This window comes from Esox lucius, chromosome 13 (assembly GCF_011004845.1).
Source record: "Esox lucius isolate fEsoLuc1 chromosome 13, fEsoLuc1.pri, whole genome shotgun sequence".
NCBI classification, from domain to species: domain Eukaryota; kingdom Metazoa; phylum Chordata; class Actinopteri; order Esociformes; family Esocidae; genus Esox; species Esox lucius.
This window is the reverse complement of record NC_047581.1, coordinates 38944099-38963570: the sequence shown is the minus strand read 5'-3', so window position 1 is coordinate 38963570 and position 19472 is coordinate 38944099. Positions and strand designations below refer to the sequence as shown.

Sequence of the window (19472 nt, the reverse complement as noted above, 5' to 3'; positions counted from 1 at the left end):
CGCACACACACTAGTTAACACACACGCACTAGTTAACACACACGCACTAGTTAACACACACACACACACACACTAGTTAACACACACACACTAGTTAACACACACACACACACTAGTTAACACACACACACTAGTTAACACACACGCACTAGTTAACATACACGCACTAGTTAACACACACACACACACACACACACACACACACACACACACTAGTTAACACACACACACACACACACTAGTTAACACACACGCACTAGTTAACACACACACGCACTAGTTAACACACATGCACTAGTTAACACACACGCACTAGTTAACACACACGCACTAGTTAACACACACGCACTAGTTAACACACATGCACTAGTTAACACACACGCACTAGTTAACACACACGCACTAGTTAACACACGCACAGTCACACACTGAGTATGCCCTTAACCAATTCGCCCCTGACGGATACACATGGATGTCTTCACAAAACACCAGAGGTTTAGCCTGGGTCCTCTCTAGGTTTCTTCCTAAAATTCAGACTTCTTAGGGAGCTTTTCCTAGCCACTGAAATTCAACACTACTGTTGTTTGCTCCTTGGGGTTTAAGGCCGGGTGTCTCTGTAAAGCACTTTGTGACAACTGCTGTTGTAAAAAGGGCTTTATAAATACATTTGATTGATTGATTGACCAAAACAGAGACCAAGAGACATGGGGGGAGAAGGAGGGGAAACAGACATACAGAAAGAGAGAAAAATGAGAAAACATACAAGTGCTTATTCTTATGAAATCTGTTAATGGAAGACACAAATATTGTACTTTCAGTTTCACAATATCTGCCTCTGAAATATAATAAGAAATGGAGCCATCCTTAGTTCAGATAAGGCCACACCAACTAGCAGAGGCAGATTTATGAGGAAGTGGCGACTGACCACCACTAAGACTGAGGCAGAGACTGAGGCAGACATAGAGGCAGATATAGAGGCAGACACGGAGGCAGACACGGAGGCAGACACAGAGGCAGACACAGAGGCAGACACAGAGGCAGACACAGAGGCAGACATAGAAGCAGAGCCTAAGGCAGAGTCTGAGGCAGCACCATTGTGGGAAATAACAGCAATGGAAAAGCTGCTTGGGATCAGAGACCAACAGAAAGACAGGATACGGAGATGAAGAGAAACAGACAGGGTGCAGTGAGAGACAGACAGACAGGGTGCAGTGAGAGACAGACAGACAGGGTGCAGTGAGAGACAGATGGACAGGGTGCATTGAGAGACAGATGGACAGGGTGCAGGAAGGAAGAAAGACAGTGAGCAGGGAGAAGGAAACAGACAGCCCTTACAATGGAGAGGTCTTTCTCATGTAAATAACAGCTGCAGTGCTTCCATTCAACAAGACACAGAGGGGCCCTATGCACCAAGTCAGACCAGAAATAAGCACAGAGGGGCCCTATGCACCAAGTCAGACCAGAAATAAGCACAGAGGGGCCCTATGCACCAAGTCAGACCAGAAGTAAGCACAGAAGGGCCCTATGCACCAAGTCAGACCAGAAGTAAGCACAGAGGGGCCCTATGCACCAAGTCAGACCAGAAGTAAGCACAGAGGGGCCCTATGCACCAAGTCAGACCAGAAGTAAGCACAGAGGGGCCCTTTGCACCAAGTCAGACCAGAAGTAAGCACAGAGGGGCCCTATGCACCAAGTCAGACCAGAAGTAAGCACAGAGGGGCCCTATGCACCAAGTCAGACCAGAAGTAAGCAGCTACATGAGGAAGGGAAGAAGGGCGGGAGACAGGAGAGCATCTGCTGAGGGTCATCAGGGAAGCTGTAGACAGTTACCCAAATATCTTAAAGAACATGTCTCAGGTCCAAAACTACTGGGGTTGGTCCACATGTCTCAGGTTCAAAACTCCTAGGGTTGGTCAACATGTCTCAGGTCCAAAACTCCTGGGGTTGGTCTACATTTCTCAGTTCCATAACTCCTGGGGTTGGTCCACATGTCTCAGGTCCATAACTCCTGGGGTTGGTCCACATGTCTCAGGTCCAAAACACCTGGGGCTGGTCCACATGTCTCAGGTCCAAAACTCCTGGGGTTGGTCCACATGTCTCAGGTCCAAAACTTTTGGGGTTGGTCCACATGTCTCATGTCCCTAATTCCTGGGGCTGGTCTACATGTCTCAGGTCCATAACTCTTGGGGTTGGTCAACATTTCTCAGGTCCATAACTCCTGGGGCTGGTCTACGTGTCTCAGGTCCAGAACTCCTGGGGTTGGTCCACATGTCTCAGGTCCAGAACTCCTGGGGTTGGTTTTTTAAATGTTGTTTAAAGTATGTACCCAATGAGGTAGCTGGTTAAACAGGAAGTATTCCTATTGCAAGACTCTTGACAAGAATAGAGTGAGTGGTAGTGGCAGACCTCTTCATTCTACTAGTTTATGGCACAGAACACCCCTCCAAGCCTCTGCAAGTTATCATTAAGTACTGTTATCATTCAGCTTTGTAAAGCAACATTTATCTTATACAGGCTAATTATGTGAGCTATGAAATGCCGTCTGGACAATAGACCTGGTAAGGGCAGGTCATGTCTCTGCGATCACATACCGGCTCAATTCCAGCTTTCAAACCTCTCAAGGCTTCTGTGGTGATACAAACGTAAATGAAATGGTCAGAAAACTGTAAAATTAGAATTACTTTCTCACCTGTTAATACTCTATAATTAACAAAGCGTTCTTAATCTCTAGAGAGGTTTAGGTCCACTCTCTGAAGGCGTGCACACAAACACCCATACACATTGAGTAAGCATTGGCTGAACTTAACAATGTCTGAGTAAACACTGGCTTAACACTTACTGTTTGAACATTGGCTTAACTCAACATTGTGAGTAAATATTGGCTTAATATACCACTGTCTACTCCACTGATCTCACTACACAGAGAGACTCAATACAGCCAGTGAGACTCAATACAGCCAGAGAGACTCAATACAGCCAGATAGGCTGTTGGTTTATTTGATGGGCTGTCCTGGTAAGTTGATAGGCTGTTGGTTTATTTGATGGACTGTCCTGGTAAGTTGATAGGCTGTTGGTTTATTTGATGGACAGTCCTGGTAAGTTGATAGGCTGTTGGTTTATTTGATGGACGGTCCTGGTAAATTGATAGGCTGTTGGTTTATTTGATGGATGGTCCTGGTAAATTGATAGGCTGTTGGTTTATTTGATGGACGGTCCTGGTAACTTGATAGGCTGTTGGTTTATTAGGTGGACTGTCCTGGTAACTTGGCAGACTGAACCAGTGCTTTCCCTGCTCTGGTTAATTGATTTGTGTTTGGTTCAGAGAATACAAAGAGAATCTGTTTGCATCCCAAATACCTCCCTATTCCCTATATAGTACACTGTTCTAACCTAGGCCAACAGGGCCCTGGTCGAAACCTAGTGCATTCAACAGAGTATAGGGTGCTGTTTGTGGTGCCTCCTAAGACAAAGTTCTGACTCCAGACCCTAATTCATGGCAGCAGACAAAGCACTGAACAAACACTGACCCTTACCTCCAACAGAGGGCTCTGAGAAAATCTTACTCCTCACTGCCAGCTCTAAAAACATATTACTCTTCACTGCCAGCTCTAAAAACATCTTACTCCTCACTGCCAGCTCTAAAAACATCTTACTCCTCACTGCCAGCTCTAAAAACATCTTACTCCTCACTGCCAGCTCTAAAAACATCTTACTCCTCACTGCCAGCTCTAAAAACATCTTACTCCTCAGTGCCAGCTCTAAAAACATCTTACTCCTCACTGCCAGCTCTAAAAACATCTTACTCCTCAGTGCCAGCTCTAAAAACATCTTACTCCTCAGTGCCAGCTCTAAAACATCTTACTCTTCACTGCCAGCTCTAAAAACATCTTACTCTTCACTGCCAGCTCTAAAAACATCTTACTCCTCACTGCCAGCTCTAAAAACATCTTACTTTTTACTGACAGACAGTAGACAACCAAACAGCTTCAGATCTTCCCTGCCAGTAGGGCCAGGTACCACAGGGAGAAGCACCACACAAACCACACCCTCAACATGTAATTACAGTGTGAGACAGTGGTCCAGTCGTGGGAGGACTGAGAGAGGCTACCGCCCACTAATCTACAGCACAACACACAGGCCAAACGAACCACTACTATTACATAACCATACGCCACCTCACTCCGCCATTGTGCCACAGCAGGAGTTACCACAGCAACTGCAGAAGCTCCAGGCAGAAGAAGGGAGGGAGATGTGGTGAGAGGGAGAGAAAGGGGGAGAGACAGAGAGAGAAAGGGAGAGGGAGGGAGACCAGCAGGGAGATAGAGAGGGAGGGGGGATTTGAATACGATTCTCAGGACTCAAAGGGAACGACTCCGGAATGTCTGTCAGCATCAGATCAAGGCCTGCAAGGAGTCTATTAAAGGTGATTCTACTACTGAAGGTCAAAGTGTTCTACTACTTTAGGTCTGTCAAACCAGTAGATAAGCTAAAACCAGTTTCAAACCAAACCAGTAGACAAGCCCTGATTCAAACCAAACCAGTAACCAAGCCCGGTTTCAACCAAACTAATAGACATTTTTCAGTAAATATAAACACAACGTATGTGTGAGCCAGTTTTGATGTTTCTACATATCAAATGGAGCTGATCTTACACTGCCCCTGTCCACAGGACATCAGACAAACAAAGAACACAGTTTGGTCAAAAATGTACACAGCCCTGGACTGTAGAATTAAACATGAACTTTAGACAGGAGAGGAGAGCGTGAAGGGGAGAGAGGAAGAAATTAAGGATCTAAAAGGGACATCAGGGAAAGTGCAGACCTGGGTATCCATGGTATCAACAGGCTGTCCAAGATAAACACAGTTACTATGGCAACCCAACACATCTGTCATACCCACAGAGTTATTTCTTCACAGTGGTCAGAAAAGGCCCCGCCCTGTTGCTAGTGTATACCGAAACTGACTTTTACCTGATTTCCAGGTGGCAAAATCCTCCCCTTCTGCTTCTCCTCTCTGTCACAACACTGACAGTTAAGAGACAAACTGGTTTAGTAGGTTTTACACTGACATGTTGTCTGTCGTAGAAGAAGCATTACAAGAGAGACAAGGTGATGGGAGTCTCTGGCCCAAGCAGCTGCTCCAAAGAGCCAATGCCGTCCCTCTAACAACAAAATACATTCCTTTTCAAAGTCAAACATCAATGCACTCCTCTTTGCCAGGAACTCAAAATGCAGTCCCTTTTGAGAAATAACTGTGAGAATTATGAGAGCCTCCTAGATTGATGATCTGAATCCAGGGATGGCAGGGATTCCTGGTGGTTAGATAATCTGACCAGTAATCCAAACAGAACATGTGAGTTGTCCAGTTTGACTGGAAAGACATGGATGCTCTGATGTCTTTCAATGAACATTAAAAGTACAATAGAATATTTTTTGTATGTACCATTCATGGGCATATTGCACTCTTACTGTATCTATAATATTCAACACTTCTACACTTATTGTTTATATTCCCCTTCCTACTCTATTTATAATTGCCGCTAGTATACAATTGTATGTATATTATTGCTGCTATATTTTGCTTTACATATTTAATTCATAGATGTTGGGTGCCATATCACAAGAATTTCATTGTGCAGGATGACGCTGTGTTATTCAGTGCATTTGATAAATAGACTTTGAACTTGAACTTGACTCCAGCGTGGACTGAAGAGCTGTTGCTCAATATTGCTCCAATACCATACCGGCATTATTGAGACTCTACTGAAAACTGTATTGAGACTACAGTGAGAAATGTATTGAAACTGTATTGAGAACTGTATTGAGACTACAGTGAGAAATTTATTGAAACTGTATTGAGAACTGAATTGTGACTGTGTTGATAACTGTGTTGATAACTGCGTTGAGAACTGCGTTGAGAACTGTATTGAGAACTGTATTGAGAACTGTATTGTAGTTCAGTTAGTAGAGAATGGTGCTTATAGTTCAGTTTGTTGAGCGTGGTGCTCGTAGTTAAAATTAAAAAATATAGAAATGTATGCACATTGTATCTACGAAATTACTTAAATGGAAAAATAGAGACTGAGATACAGACAGAGTGAGCTTGAACAGCACTTCAATGTTCTAAAAGCTGATGAAAATCCTCTGAATTTATATCAACCCATTATTACAGCTAGTAACCTGGCAACATCGGTATTGTGTGTTTGTGGTGTTCTTCAGACACACACATTCACAAACACGTGTACACACTCCTCTCTGCCATCGCGCACTCCTCTCTGCCATCACACACTCCCCTCTGCTAACACACACACTCCCCTCTGCTAACACACACACTCCCCTCTGCTAACACACACACTCCCCTCTGCTAACACACACACTCCCCTCTGCTAACACACACACTCCCCTCTGCTAACACACACACTCCCCTCTGCTAACACACACACTCCCCTCTGCTAACACACACACTCCTCTCTGCAATCACACACTCCTCTCTGCAATCACACACTCCTCTCTGCAATCACACACTCCTCTCTGCAATCACACACTCCTCTCTGCAATCACACACTCCTCTCTGCTAACACACACTCCTCTCTGCTAACACACACTCCTCTCTGCTAACACACACTCCTCTCTGCTAACACACACTCCTCTCCACCTCCTCCATGCTTGGATGGACAGAGGTTTTACATCAGTGACTTTATGCTGTGAGGATCCTGACCGGCTAATTGACTGTTTGCCTGAATGACTGGCTGACTGATTAACTGGCTGGATGAGACTGACAGATAAACAGACAGACAGGCAGACAGACAGACAGGCAGGCAGGCAAACAGACAGGCAAAGCAGACAGACAGGCAGACAAACATACAGGCAAAGCAGTCAGACAGACAGGCAGACAGACAGGCAAAGCAGGCAGACAGACAGACAGACTGACAGATAAAGACAGGCAGGCAGACAGGCAAAGCAGACAGACAGACAGGCAAGGCAGTCAGACAGGCAGACAGACAGACAGGCAGACAGACAGGCAAAGCAGATAGACAGGCAGACACAGACAGGCAAAGCAGACAGACAGGCAGACACAGACAGGCAAAGCAGATAGACAGGGAGACGGGAGTCCCAAGTCTCTGGGGTAAAGACCTGGCCCAGCCCTCTTCCAGGCCTTCTCCATTGTCATGTCCGGGAACTAGGTCAGTGGGTGGGAAATGCATAGCATTAAAGGTACTACTGGGAGAGTTTTAAAGGGGTTCAGGAGCCCCCCGCTCAGTCCTCCATGTGTACTGCGCACACACACGAACACACACACCCATACACACACACAAAAAAGGCTCCCAATTAGCTAGAGCTAATGATCTGGCCCTGTATTACAGTAAAATGCTAACACAGAGACAATGCACTGCATTAAAGAAACATGCTAATATAGTGAAAATACACTGTATTACAGTGACCAACTAATACAGTGACAACACATTGTTTTACAGTGACCTAGTAAAACATAGACAGCACACTGTAAACTACAGTGACCTACAGTACTAGTACAGAAACAACCCACTGTATTACAGTGACCAACTAATACAGAGATAACCCACTGTATTGCAGCAACCTGCTAATTCAGAGATAACACATTGTATTGTAGTGACCTGCTAATACAGAGACAACTATCTGTATTACAGTAACCTACTAATTCAGAGATAATACACTGTATTATAGTTACCTACAAATACAGAGACAACATTCTGTATATTACAGTGACCTGCTCACACAGAGAAAAACACATTATTACAAGTCTTAACGTGACCTATAAAATGCTGGACTTGGCTGCTATCTGTGTCTGAACCTCACAATGAGTAGGAGAGACTTTATCGTTCATGTCACGTAAAAAAGTACACCCTTTTATAGTTTTAGCCTTTTTTTTACATATTTGAAAACATATTTTTGCTAAATTCCAACCACATTCATTGATAATTGAGCTGAAAAGCTGACAGAAGGATGTTTATAGAAGCAGAGTATCTACCCGTCTCTCTTGCCACAATCAATATTGAAGTGCACGAGTCAACTGTCACAAAAAGACTGCACAAACTTGGTCTAATACTGTAACGATATTCTCTGAAGTTTGAACAGATGAGCCAAAGATGGAGTTTTTGGTTGCAATGCCTGACTTTGCAGCCTCATTGCCTGGCCAACATTCCAGAACCAACCAAAGACTATGAATCAAAAGTCTAAAACATTTCTGAGAAATCTTGCTTACAAATTTATTTCTGGGCCATCAACAACTTTTTATCTTGTATCAGTACTGACCAAATCTGTTGCCAAATTATTCAACAAGCATCCGCTAACATATGAACTACACTATACGCGTTGCATTGGATTCAGTGTCACGTCAACCTGATGATTCACCTGCTACAAAGAGTGCAAAGATTAATTTTTAATAATAGGTAGGTAAAATATCACAATTCACAATTTTTACGTTGCTCCTAGTGGATTTTAAAACCGTCCTCTAACACACAAATTGCTTTTTGTTTACATTGTGAACATTGTTAGCTAGCAGCAAACCTACTACTTGCTACATTACAGTAGTCCTGGCTTCATTCATCTTCATTCAGTTTAACTGGCATTCCAATGAGGGAGCCAATCCCATCCCATGCTTGTTCCTTCACGGTAATGTCTTTATACAATGGGTAAATTGGGTCATACAAAAGCCTATACTTCACCACATCAATAATCAGTCGTTCATCATCAACTTTTACCACAGCAAACTTGGTGTCTCAGCTGACCTGCAGCATCATCCAAAAAACAGGCTGACGACAGTAATACCGGTAGCCCACAGATCTAAAGAAGACATTTACCACAAATCAGTCATTTTTCCCAAGATAATAGGCCAGCACAAGGTTTTGTAATGAGTCAACACACCCGATCCGCCCCCAAAACCAAATTCACAAGACAAAATGAACAAGAATCGAACCTTAGCATTTTGTGAAGATTGGATGCTGCCATTGGACGTAATGCAAAGTGAATAGTGTAGCAGCAGTCATTTAGGGGGCATTCCATAAAGGCTGACGGCAATGCTGAACACTCAATGGCTGTAGCATAGCTAATACGCAAGGTAAACAAACAACGTTCAAAGTTTATAAGCAACAGTAGGTCTACTGCCCCTACATTTAGAAGTCTCCAACACAGTGTCGAGACTGAACTAGCGTCTACTCTCTCACAAAGTGTCTAGCCTCCAAGACGGTCCCTAGCCTCCAAGACGGTCCCTAGCCTCCAAGACGGTCCCTAGCCTCCAAGACGGTGTCTAGCCTCCAAGACGGTGTCTAGCCTTCAAGACGGTGTCTAGCCTCCAAGACGGTGTCTAGCCTCCAAGACGGTGTCTAGCCTCCAAGACGGTGCCTAGCCACAAAGACGGTGTCTAGCCACAAAGACGGTGTCTAGCCTCCAAGACGGTGTCTAGCCTCCAACACGGTGTCTAGCCTCCAACACAATGTGTCTAGTCTGCAACACAATGTGTCTAGTCTGCAACACAATGTGTCTAGTCTGCAACACAATGTGTCTAGTCCGCAACACAATGTGTCTAGTCCGCAACACAATGTATCTAGTCCGCAACACAATGTGTCTAGTCCCCAACACAATGTGTCTAGTCCCCAACACAATGTGTCTAGTCCCCAACACAATGTGTCTAGTCCGCAACACAATGTGTCTAGTCCCCAACACAATGTGTCTAGTCCGCAACACAATGTGTCTAGTCCGCAACACAATGTGTCTAGTCCCCAACACAATGTGTCTAGTCCGCAACACAATGTGTCTAGTCCGCAACACAATGTGTCTAGTCCGCAACACAATGTGTCTAGTCCCTAGCACAGTAACTAGTCTTCAAGACAGTAAGTAGTCTCCAACACAGCGTCTAGTCTTCATGACAGTAAACTTGTCTCCAAAACAGTGTTAAATCTTCAGCACAGTGTCTAAAGTCCAGCAAAGACTCAACTTCTGCAAAACATTTTAATTTTTGTGCTCTCTAGATCAAAATACTTGAGTGAACTGCATATTAGAATATCATGTTGAAAAACAAAAAGGCCAGCAGCATGAATCTGCTCTGGAACAATCTGTTGACTTTGACCTAATAGAACAGCAAATAAATCTAACAGCAACTGCACTGGATAAGTGACATGGGAGCGGGGCTAGGTGTGAAAACAAAGTGACAGGGGGTGGGACTAGGTGTGAAAACAAAGTGACAGGGGGTGGGACTAGGTGTGAAAACAAAGTGACAGGGGGTGGGGCTAGGTGTGAAAACAAAGTGACAGGGGGTGGGACTAGGTGTGAGCACAAAGTGACAGGGGGTGGGACTAGGTGTGAAAACAAAGTGACAGGGGGTGGGACTAGGTGTGAAAACAAAGTGACAGGGGGTGGGACTAGGTGTGAGAACAAAGTGACAGGGAGCGGGGCTAGGTGTGAAAACAAAGTGACAGGGGGTGGGACTAGGTGTGAAAACAAAGTGACAGGGGGTGGGGCTAGGTGTGAAAACAAAGTGACAGGGGGTGGGGCTAGGTGTGAAAACAAAGTGACAGGGGGTGGGACTAGGTGTGAAAACAAAGTGACAGGGGGTGGGACTAGGTGTGAGAACAAAGCGACAGGGGGTGGGACTAGGTGTGAGAACAAAGTGACAGGGGGTGGGACAAGGTGTGAGAACAAAGTGACAGGGGGTGGGGCTAGGTGTGAAAACAAAGTGACAGGGGGTGGGACTAGGTGTGAGAACAAAGTGACAGGGGGTGGGACTAGGTGTGAGAACAAAGTGACAGGGGGTGGGACTAGGTGTGAGAACAAAGTGACAGGGGGTGGGACTAGGTGTGAGAACAAAGTGACAGGGGGTGGGACTAGGTGTGAGAACAAAGTGACAGGGGGTGGGACTAGGTGTGAAAACAAAGTGACAGGGGGTGGGACTAGGTGTGAGAACAAAGTGACAGGAGGTGGGACTAGGTGTGAGAACAAAGTGACAGGGGGTGGGACTAGGTGTGAGCAGTCGATGCATCAATTCCTGTTGCCAGCTCCTTGGGGTAGGGCTGCATGATATATCGTTTCAGCATCGACACTGCGATGTACACATCTGCAATAGTCACATCACAGAACGTGCGATTTAGTAAGGTAAACATATATCAGTCTACAATATATTATTTATTATTATTATGATTACACAGTTTGTTGGTGCACTTAGTTGACATGCAGGCTCTGCTTGAAATGATGAGCGAGGAACATGCAAAAAATACCAAATTATTTGGTCGTCAATTACATGCATTGTCAATTACATGGAAATATTTTGGCTACAGACGGGATGATGTTGACCAAGAACAGGTACTTTATTCGATCCTTTAAGGCGGCACCACACATCTATTTTGGATGCATTTGCCAGGATTACACCATACGAGAAAGGTTCCAAACGGCAGAGAGAAATCACAGATTCAATAACATTTCCCGTACCAATTAACACAGTTACCAAAGAGGCTTTTAAAAACATTATCCGTTTGCTTAACAAGTAATGTGACATGTAATGTCATCACGCAACAACTTTTCTCAAGTTGCCATCCCATTATGCCCAATTGCGCCTAATCCATTTTACTACTGTTGCAACCTGTTCTGAAATATAAAAATTTTCATGAGTTTCATACATTTTAATTGTAGAGGATGGGGCTGGGGAAGAATGAAGGATACATACTGTCAGGTTGATAGCCAAAGCTCTTTCAGAAGACATCCTGTATTTTTTCATATTGCAGAAAAACAAAATATCCCAATGTCAGTTATTTCCAATATCATGCAACCCTACTTTGGGGTTTCAGGCTCTGTATCTGTTGTCACAACTTCTGATGTAAAGAAAAGGCTTTATAAAATATATGTGATTGTTTAAATGATCCTACACGTCAGAATTGCTATTTGGGTGTAAATACATTTAGATTAAGTCATGAAACTAGAAAAGCAATTTCACAGATGTAAATGAGATGCTTTTCATAGTGGAAGTATTCATGTTTGTAAAATAAACCCTAGCAGTCAGTAATGATGGGGGGGGGGGGGGGGGGGGTCATAACGGAGTTGATATCCTACTGTAACACAATAAATTGTGGAAAAGTCTAAGGGGGTGAATACTTTTGAAAGAAAATGTTCATTTGAATGAAAGAAAATGAATAACTTCTTTCATCTAAGGATTGAAATAACCACAAAAACAAATGATGTTTTTGTGGTCACCACATTCACTACAAGTTTGACACTTATTATGAAATGTTCAATTTCTTCAGCAGATTTAATTAGCAGGAGAGGCTAAAGTAAGACCCACAACTTATAAAGGTACAATCCAGTTTTAGATGAAAGTCTTTGTGGGTGATTACTTAGTCAAAGTAAATAACGATTAAATGGGCTTGTCTTTCCATCCTGTATAAAACTAATGACCAGACCACAGGTCACCATCCAGTATAAAACTAATGACCAGATATTCAAATATCTGTCTCTGAGACAGCCAACCAGAAGCCTCCCAGGAACAGCTGACTACAGAGAAAGCTTCCTACAGCAACCCTGTATTTACTGGCACTCAATTAAAAACAAATATTGTTTTCGCCAAATCCAGTTGGCTTCTACTTCCTATGCTTTGAGGGAGGTTTTGCTTAGTGTCATGACAAGGATCCAGCCTTCAGTATAGAATGTACTGACTCACCACCCATACACATACACACACATAGTAACTTACTGCTGACTGAATCCTTGGTGGGGATGTTTGTCAGGTTTTACTATCTTTAGGGGGACTTTCAGATACCAGCAGCAACACATAGAAATGGATCACACACACAGTCACACACACAGTTCACCCTGGCCCTCCATTTGGCTCCAGGGTGAACTCTGGTTTGGTTTAGTATAAGACCAATGTTATAGCTGGAACCAGAACTTGTTGTCCTTGGAATCAAAATGCTTCTTTAGGGACCCCCCACAAAAACAGCCAGAGACATTATGGAACCCATTTTTCTGTGAAGCCCTATGGCCATAGACCTGTACTGCACATGTAGGGACCAGGGTGCCATGTGGGACCCAACAAATATCTAGTGGAAGGTGAGATTAATGGAGTGTACATGGACATGGAATTATGTAAAAACTGTGATTGATCAAGACAGCATTGCAGTCATGAGAGATAAAGAACAACTACTATTGTGAAAGGTGAAGACTCATCGCAGTGGTTAGATGTAAAGACTCACTACAATGGTGAGATGTAAAGACCCACTACAGTGGTGAGATGTAAAGACCCACTACAGTGGTGAGATGTAAAGACCCACTACAGTGGTGAGATGTAAAGACTCACTACAGTGGTGAGATGTAAAGACTCACTACAGTGGTTAGATGTAAAGACTCACTATAGTGGTGAGATGTAAAGACCCACTACAGTGGTGAGATGTAAATACCCACTACAGTGGTGAGATGTAAATACCCACTACAGTGGTGAGATGTAAAGCCTCACTACAGTGGTGAGATGTAAAGCCTCACTACAGTGGTGAGATGTAAAGCCTCACTACAGTGGTGAGATGTAAAGCCTCACTACAGTGGTGAGATGTAAAGCCTCACTACAGTGGTGAGATGTAAAGACCCACTACAGTGATGAGATGTAAAGACCCACTACAGTGGTGAGATGTAAAGACCCACTTCAGTGGTGAGATGTAAAGCCTCACTACAGTGGTGAGATGTAAAGCCTCACTACAGTGGTGAGATGTAAAGACCCACTTCAGTGGTGAGATGTAAAGCCTCACTACAGTGGTGAGATGTAAAGCCTCACTACAGTGGTGAGATGTAAAGCCTCACTACAGTGGTGAGATGTAAAGCCTCACTACAGTGGTGAGATGTAAAGCCTCAGTACAGTGGTGAGATGTAAAGACCCACTACAGTGATGAGATGTAAAGACTCACTACAGTGGTGAGACGTAAAGGCTCATCACAGTGGCTAGATGTAAAGATTCACTACAGTGGTGAGATGAAAAGGCTTGATTCAGTGGTGAGAGGTAAAGACTCACAACAGCAGTGAGAGGTAAAGAATCATTACAGTGTTGAGATATAAAGGGCTTAATCCAGTGGTGAGAGGTAAAGACTAAATTCAGTGGTGAGATGTAAAGGCTTAATTCAGTGGTGAGATGTAAAGACTAAATTCAGTGGTGAGAGGTAAAAACTCAATTGAGTGGTGAGAGGTAAAGGCTTAATTCAGTGGTGAGAGGTAAAGACTCAATGCAGTGGTGTGATGTAAATATTCACTATAGTGGTGTGATGTAAATATTCACTATAGTGATGAGATGTAAAGACTAAATTCAGTGGTGAGATTTAAAGACTCACTATAGTGGTGCGAAGTAAAGGCTTATTTCAGTAGTGAGATGTAAAGACTCACCAATGTGGCGAGATGTAAAGGCTCATCAATGTGGCGAGATGTAAAGACTCACCAATGTGGCGAGATGTAAAGACTCACCAATGCGGCGAGATGTAAAGACTCACCAATGTGGCGAAATGTAAAGACTCACCAATGTGGCGAGATGTAAAGACTCACTACCGTGGTGAGATGTAAAGGCTTATTTCAGTGGTGAGAGGAAAAGACTCACAACAGCCGTAAGAGATAAAGACTCATTACAGTGTTGAGATATAAAGGGCTTAATCCAGTGGTGCGAGGTAAAGACTCAATTCAATCGTGAGATGTAAAGGCTCAATTCAGTGGTGAGAGGTAAAGACTCAATTCAGTGGTGAGAGGTAAATATTCACTACAGTGGTGAGATGTAAAAACTAAATTCAATAGTGAGATGTAAAGACTCACCAATGCGGCGAGATGTAAAGACTCACAACAGAGGTACTGACAGACAGCGGACATGTTATTAGCCGTGGGCACTAACGTAGCCAGCTTTTCCCCTTCCATGCAATAACAATGATAGACCAGCCTACACAATGAATACCTTCTATTCAGAACCATTTAAATGTTACATTTACACAGGCAACATTTTTTATTTGCTCCCACTTGTCAAGCACTGTAGTTCAATCCTGGCAGAGGTCACAGGAAAGAGTCTTGTCTGTAGCTGTACTGGATCTGGTCACAACCCTGCTTCAGTCTGCTGCCATGGTAACATAACCATGATAACTACCATAGTAACATGGAACATTGAGTTCCTGGTGTTTTAGGTCATGCAGAGGAACATGAGATTCCTGAGGAGAACTGAAACCAGTGGCTTCATAACCCCCTCTGACCTGGCTCTTATACGCACTGAAAATAAATTACATGTAGAGACGTCCTTCCTCTACTCATATGATTCCACCTTCATCTACCAAGCAAGCACCACATGTCGAAGTAGACCACACTTATTAACACACACACACACACACACACACACACACACACACACACAAAGACATGCACACGCATAAAACAGACAGACACTCACTCTCTCACTCTCTCTTTCTCACTCTCTCTCTCTCACACACACACACACACACACAAAACTAGAGAAACAAAAATGTTACTGTTGGGTCAAAATTAATACAAACCACCTCATTATGTAATTCAGACTAATGTTCTTCTGGTTGAATATCAACATCTAGCTATTGTTTTTCTGATTGTAACAACAACATCTAGACAAGGTTATGAGACTCCAGGAGAACACATAAAGCTTTGCATAACGAAGTTATGAGTTGCTCTCTGCATAATTTTTACCTGTGGCCACAATCGAACAAAAATACAAACACACATCTAATGTCATGTTCTTATAGTTGCAAGGGCCGCAATAAAACAATGCACACCAATCGACAGACGCGACAGACAGACCAGACTAGCTGCAGAACATTCACAGCCCGGCCCAAATCTTGAATAATTAGAGGGATTTAATATAGTATACCTTCCCAGCTCATCTCCTATCTCGTAATAGTCCTCAACATTCTCCTGGTTTAACCCGGTCATGTTGGATGGGGCACCCTTGCTCCCGAGCCAACGATTCCAATCCAGCAGCACGCGCAATGCCGCGGCGTTCAGCAGCCTCCCATCCCGGTCCTGGTAGATCTACCCGACGATCTCTGGCTGCGTACCATGCTCATATCCGCTCCTTCAATTCTATAGGAAAATGCAAACGCTTAGTGTGCAGTTGTGTAGCTGTTAAACGTTCCACAGAGAGAATTAACACAGGCATTTAACAAAAAAAAATTATGTAGAAATCACTTCGGGGAAGCTACACATTGCTTTCTGAACGTCACGATATCAAGTCGTCGCCGTTTCTCTGTATGGTTTTTCCGTTAAGCACTCCCACCTTTTCAATAACGTGCGTTAAAAAGGAAAATAGTGGCCTAGTACAATCGTCGGTTACAGGTGAGGCACACCGCGGACTCGAAGGCTTGGTGTAGCCAAGGAAACACCACTGGTATCTGTTCGGGAGTAGCTCTCGCTGCCACTAGAAAGAAACGTGACTACAGTATATTCTGCCGAGTGAAATCTTCATTTTCTCCCCTAGAGCAGGTACCTAGCCGTGCAGACAAAACCCCACCATGAACATAGCCAACCTGCGTTATAATATAAGTTGACTAGGAATATACTAAAAAGGATTTCGGCCCTTATACCACCCACATCGGAATAACAGCCCCGACTACTATACGTGTTCGTTAGAACATTGTAACAACGTACTGTTGATAGAATAAAAAGTGCCTTACTATTTATCCATAAGTCAGTGTCCATGTAACAGGATAATCTCTCGTCCAAAGCGTAGAAACCATGTAGCGTCGCCTTTCTGACATGAAAGCAGAATGTTGCAGGAAATGGAAGAAGGAATCGTAACAATGTAGCTGGCTACAGCGTGTGTGTGTGTGTGTGTTACTGCTTGCTGAATGTTAGGTGAGGGTAGTAGCGATTCTGCCGCAGGGCGGCAGCACATACTTGCTTGCAATGGTTTCCCAACTAGCACAAAACGTTCCCTTAATGTTCCCTAAAAAGGTTTTCCCTTAGTTCTTGGGGAAAAAAATACTTTCTGGAAAACCTGTCAGCTAGGCTAAAGTGAGTCATATATAAGATTACCACATGTAACACTGGTTTGCAGTTGTACACACATAAAAATTCCAAGTTACACCTCAATTTTTGTATACACACCAAAAGTCCCATTTTCAAGTCATACCTCAGTTTTTACATAATCAGAATTGCAAAGATTTTCAAAGTAATGGCAGAAATAATGTGACATAATAGAGGAGAATCAGACAGCCAGCCTTAAGACAGATCTAGCTAGCTAGAGGTGCAAATTTGCTCTGCACTGCCCAGGCTGGATGATTGGGCTGGAGGACAGGGCTGCCTTGTCTCGATGGAGTTCTAGTGCCCCTTGTGGTAGACCGTGTGGCTGCGAGCTTGATAGTGGTTGTTGGCTGGGGAATGTGTTCTCCTCCAATGCAAAAACACAGTTTGTGGCTAGTGGCTAACATAAGCCAGCGGAAGCTATCTAGCATTGGACTACACAGCGGGTCCTCTATATGACATTCACTGTAGTGTAATGTGGGTAGTTCTGAAGATATACTAAAAATCAATATTACTACGTCTTTGAAAACACTACATTCTTAATTCCTGCTACCTACACGTTAAAGTTATTTGTTGTCAGTATTAATTATTGCAATGTTTAAAGTTATGATGATGAAAAGCCTGTTTGGTTTTTGTGGAGCAGCAACAGAGCCAACATTTTGGAACTTAATGGTGAAGATTGGACTGCATGAGATATTTTAGTACAAACACGATTCCCAAAAAGTTGGGACACTGTACAAATTGTGAGTAAAAAAGGAATGGAATAATTTACAAATCTCATAAACTTACATTTAATTTACATATCGAACGTTGAAAGCGAGAGATTTTGTAAAGTCATGCCAAATATTGGCTCATTTTGGATTTCATGAGAGCTACACATTCCAAAAAAGTTGGGACAGGTAGCAATAAGAGGCCGGAAAAGTTAAATGTACAGATAAGGAACAGCTGGAGGACCAATTTGCAACTTATTATGTCAATTGGCAACATGATTGGGTATAAAAAGAGCCTCTCAGAGTGGCAGTGTCTCTCAGAAGTCAAGATGGGCAGAGGATCACCAATTCCTCCAATGCTGCGGCGATAAATAGTGGAGCAATATCAGAAAGGAGTTTCTCAGAGAAAAATTACAAAGAGTTTGAAGTTATCATCAAAAAATCAATCAATCAATAAAATGTATTTATAAAGCCCTTTTTACAACAGCAGTTGTCACAAAGTGCTTTACAGAGACACCCGGCCTTAAACCCCAAGGAGCAAACAACAGTAGTGTTGAATTTCAGTGGCTAGGAAAAACTCTCTAAGAAGGCCGAATTTTAGGAAGAAACCTAGAGAGGACCCAGGTTCAGAGGGGTGACCAGTCCTCTTCTGGCTGTGCCGGGTGAGATATTAAGAGTCCAATTGGAATAATAAATACATTTCTCTGGGCTAAATTCAGAGTCTATTTGATTGTAGACTAGGTCAGAAGTATGACCAGGTGGACAAGGACAGGGACAGCAACGGGCCCCCCAAACCAGGTAATCCGCAGGTGTGGACCAGAACCTCATCTCCTCCTAAAATTTAAAACTGGAGGAGACTGAGAAAAGTTAGTAGTACATCCCTCATATCCCCCCAGCACAATAATATAGCAGCGTAACACCTTGGAACTGAGACGGGGGGGTCCGGTGACACTGTGGCCCTGCTCGGGGGAGGCCCCGGACAGGGCCCAACAGGCAGGAAATCAATCTAACCACATTGCTAGTTTTTCAAGGCCACCGGTAGAACATGCCTCCCAATCATTCCCCTCCGAAGACGGCTCGGGCCTTGACTCCGACTCCAGTGGGGAAAACCTGTTCAAAGTCTCAGTTGGATTTAGCAACGATTCAGGTTTAACTGGTTGACAGCATTTCTTCCCAGTGACCAAGAGAAAGTTATTGCCCGGCTGCAGGAGCTGTGCCGGGGGGCTAACAAAACTATCGTTTCTACCTGGTGGCACTGACGCAGATTTTTCTATTTCTACACTAGCATAATCCTTGCCTGACATTTGCGTCAGAAGCCGAGCCTCTAACTCTGCTATCTTTAACGGAAGACGAACATTCTCCTCCGTGTTGTTGTTACAACAATTACAGTAATAAGGCATTGTAATGATACTTAGCCTCGGGTGTTCAGGGGTGAGTAGTTCCGTTAATTATGTCCAAAAAGAGTCCCGGTGTAGTAAAGTTGGGTAAGAGGTCAACAGATAAATATTGCGTTGGTAAAACTCTTAAAATAGAATTTTGACCAATTAGTTTATATAGAGTAAATTCGAAAAAGTTTGGCAGGTAGCCAGGTAGGTAACAACAAGCAGAATACAGCACGTCAACAATCCCACAATGCAGTTTGAATACATACATAATCATCATCCACAGTGCATAATATCATCCAAAGATTCAGAGAATCTGGAACAATCTCTGTGTGTAAGGGTCAAGGCCGGAAAACCAT

At 43.6% G+C, this 19472-nt stretch overlaps 1 protein-coding gene across 2 annotated transcripts in view; it reads right to left on the bottom strand.

Annotated features, from left to right (window-relative positions):
* The window catches only part of dapk1 (death-associated protein kinase 1), a 68205-nt gene extending 51328 nt beyond the window's left edge, over positions 1-16877 (bottom strand). Inside the window, exons 1-2 of one of the 2 annotated variants that reach the window (XM_029124628.2) lie at positions 16673-16877; positions 15871-16082 (exon numbers count right to left, since the gene is read on the bottom strand). In XM_029124628.2, the coding sequence (XP_028980461.1) occupies positions 15871-15932 (62 nt within the window). In that variant the 5' untranslated portion in view covers positions 15933-16082; positions 16673-16877. The remainder of the gene's footprint in view (positions 1-15870; positions 16083-16672) is intronic. The other variant, XM_029124627.2, reaches the window with a different exon arrangement.
* Positions 16878-19472: the final 2595 nt, after the last annotated feature.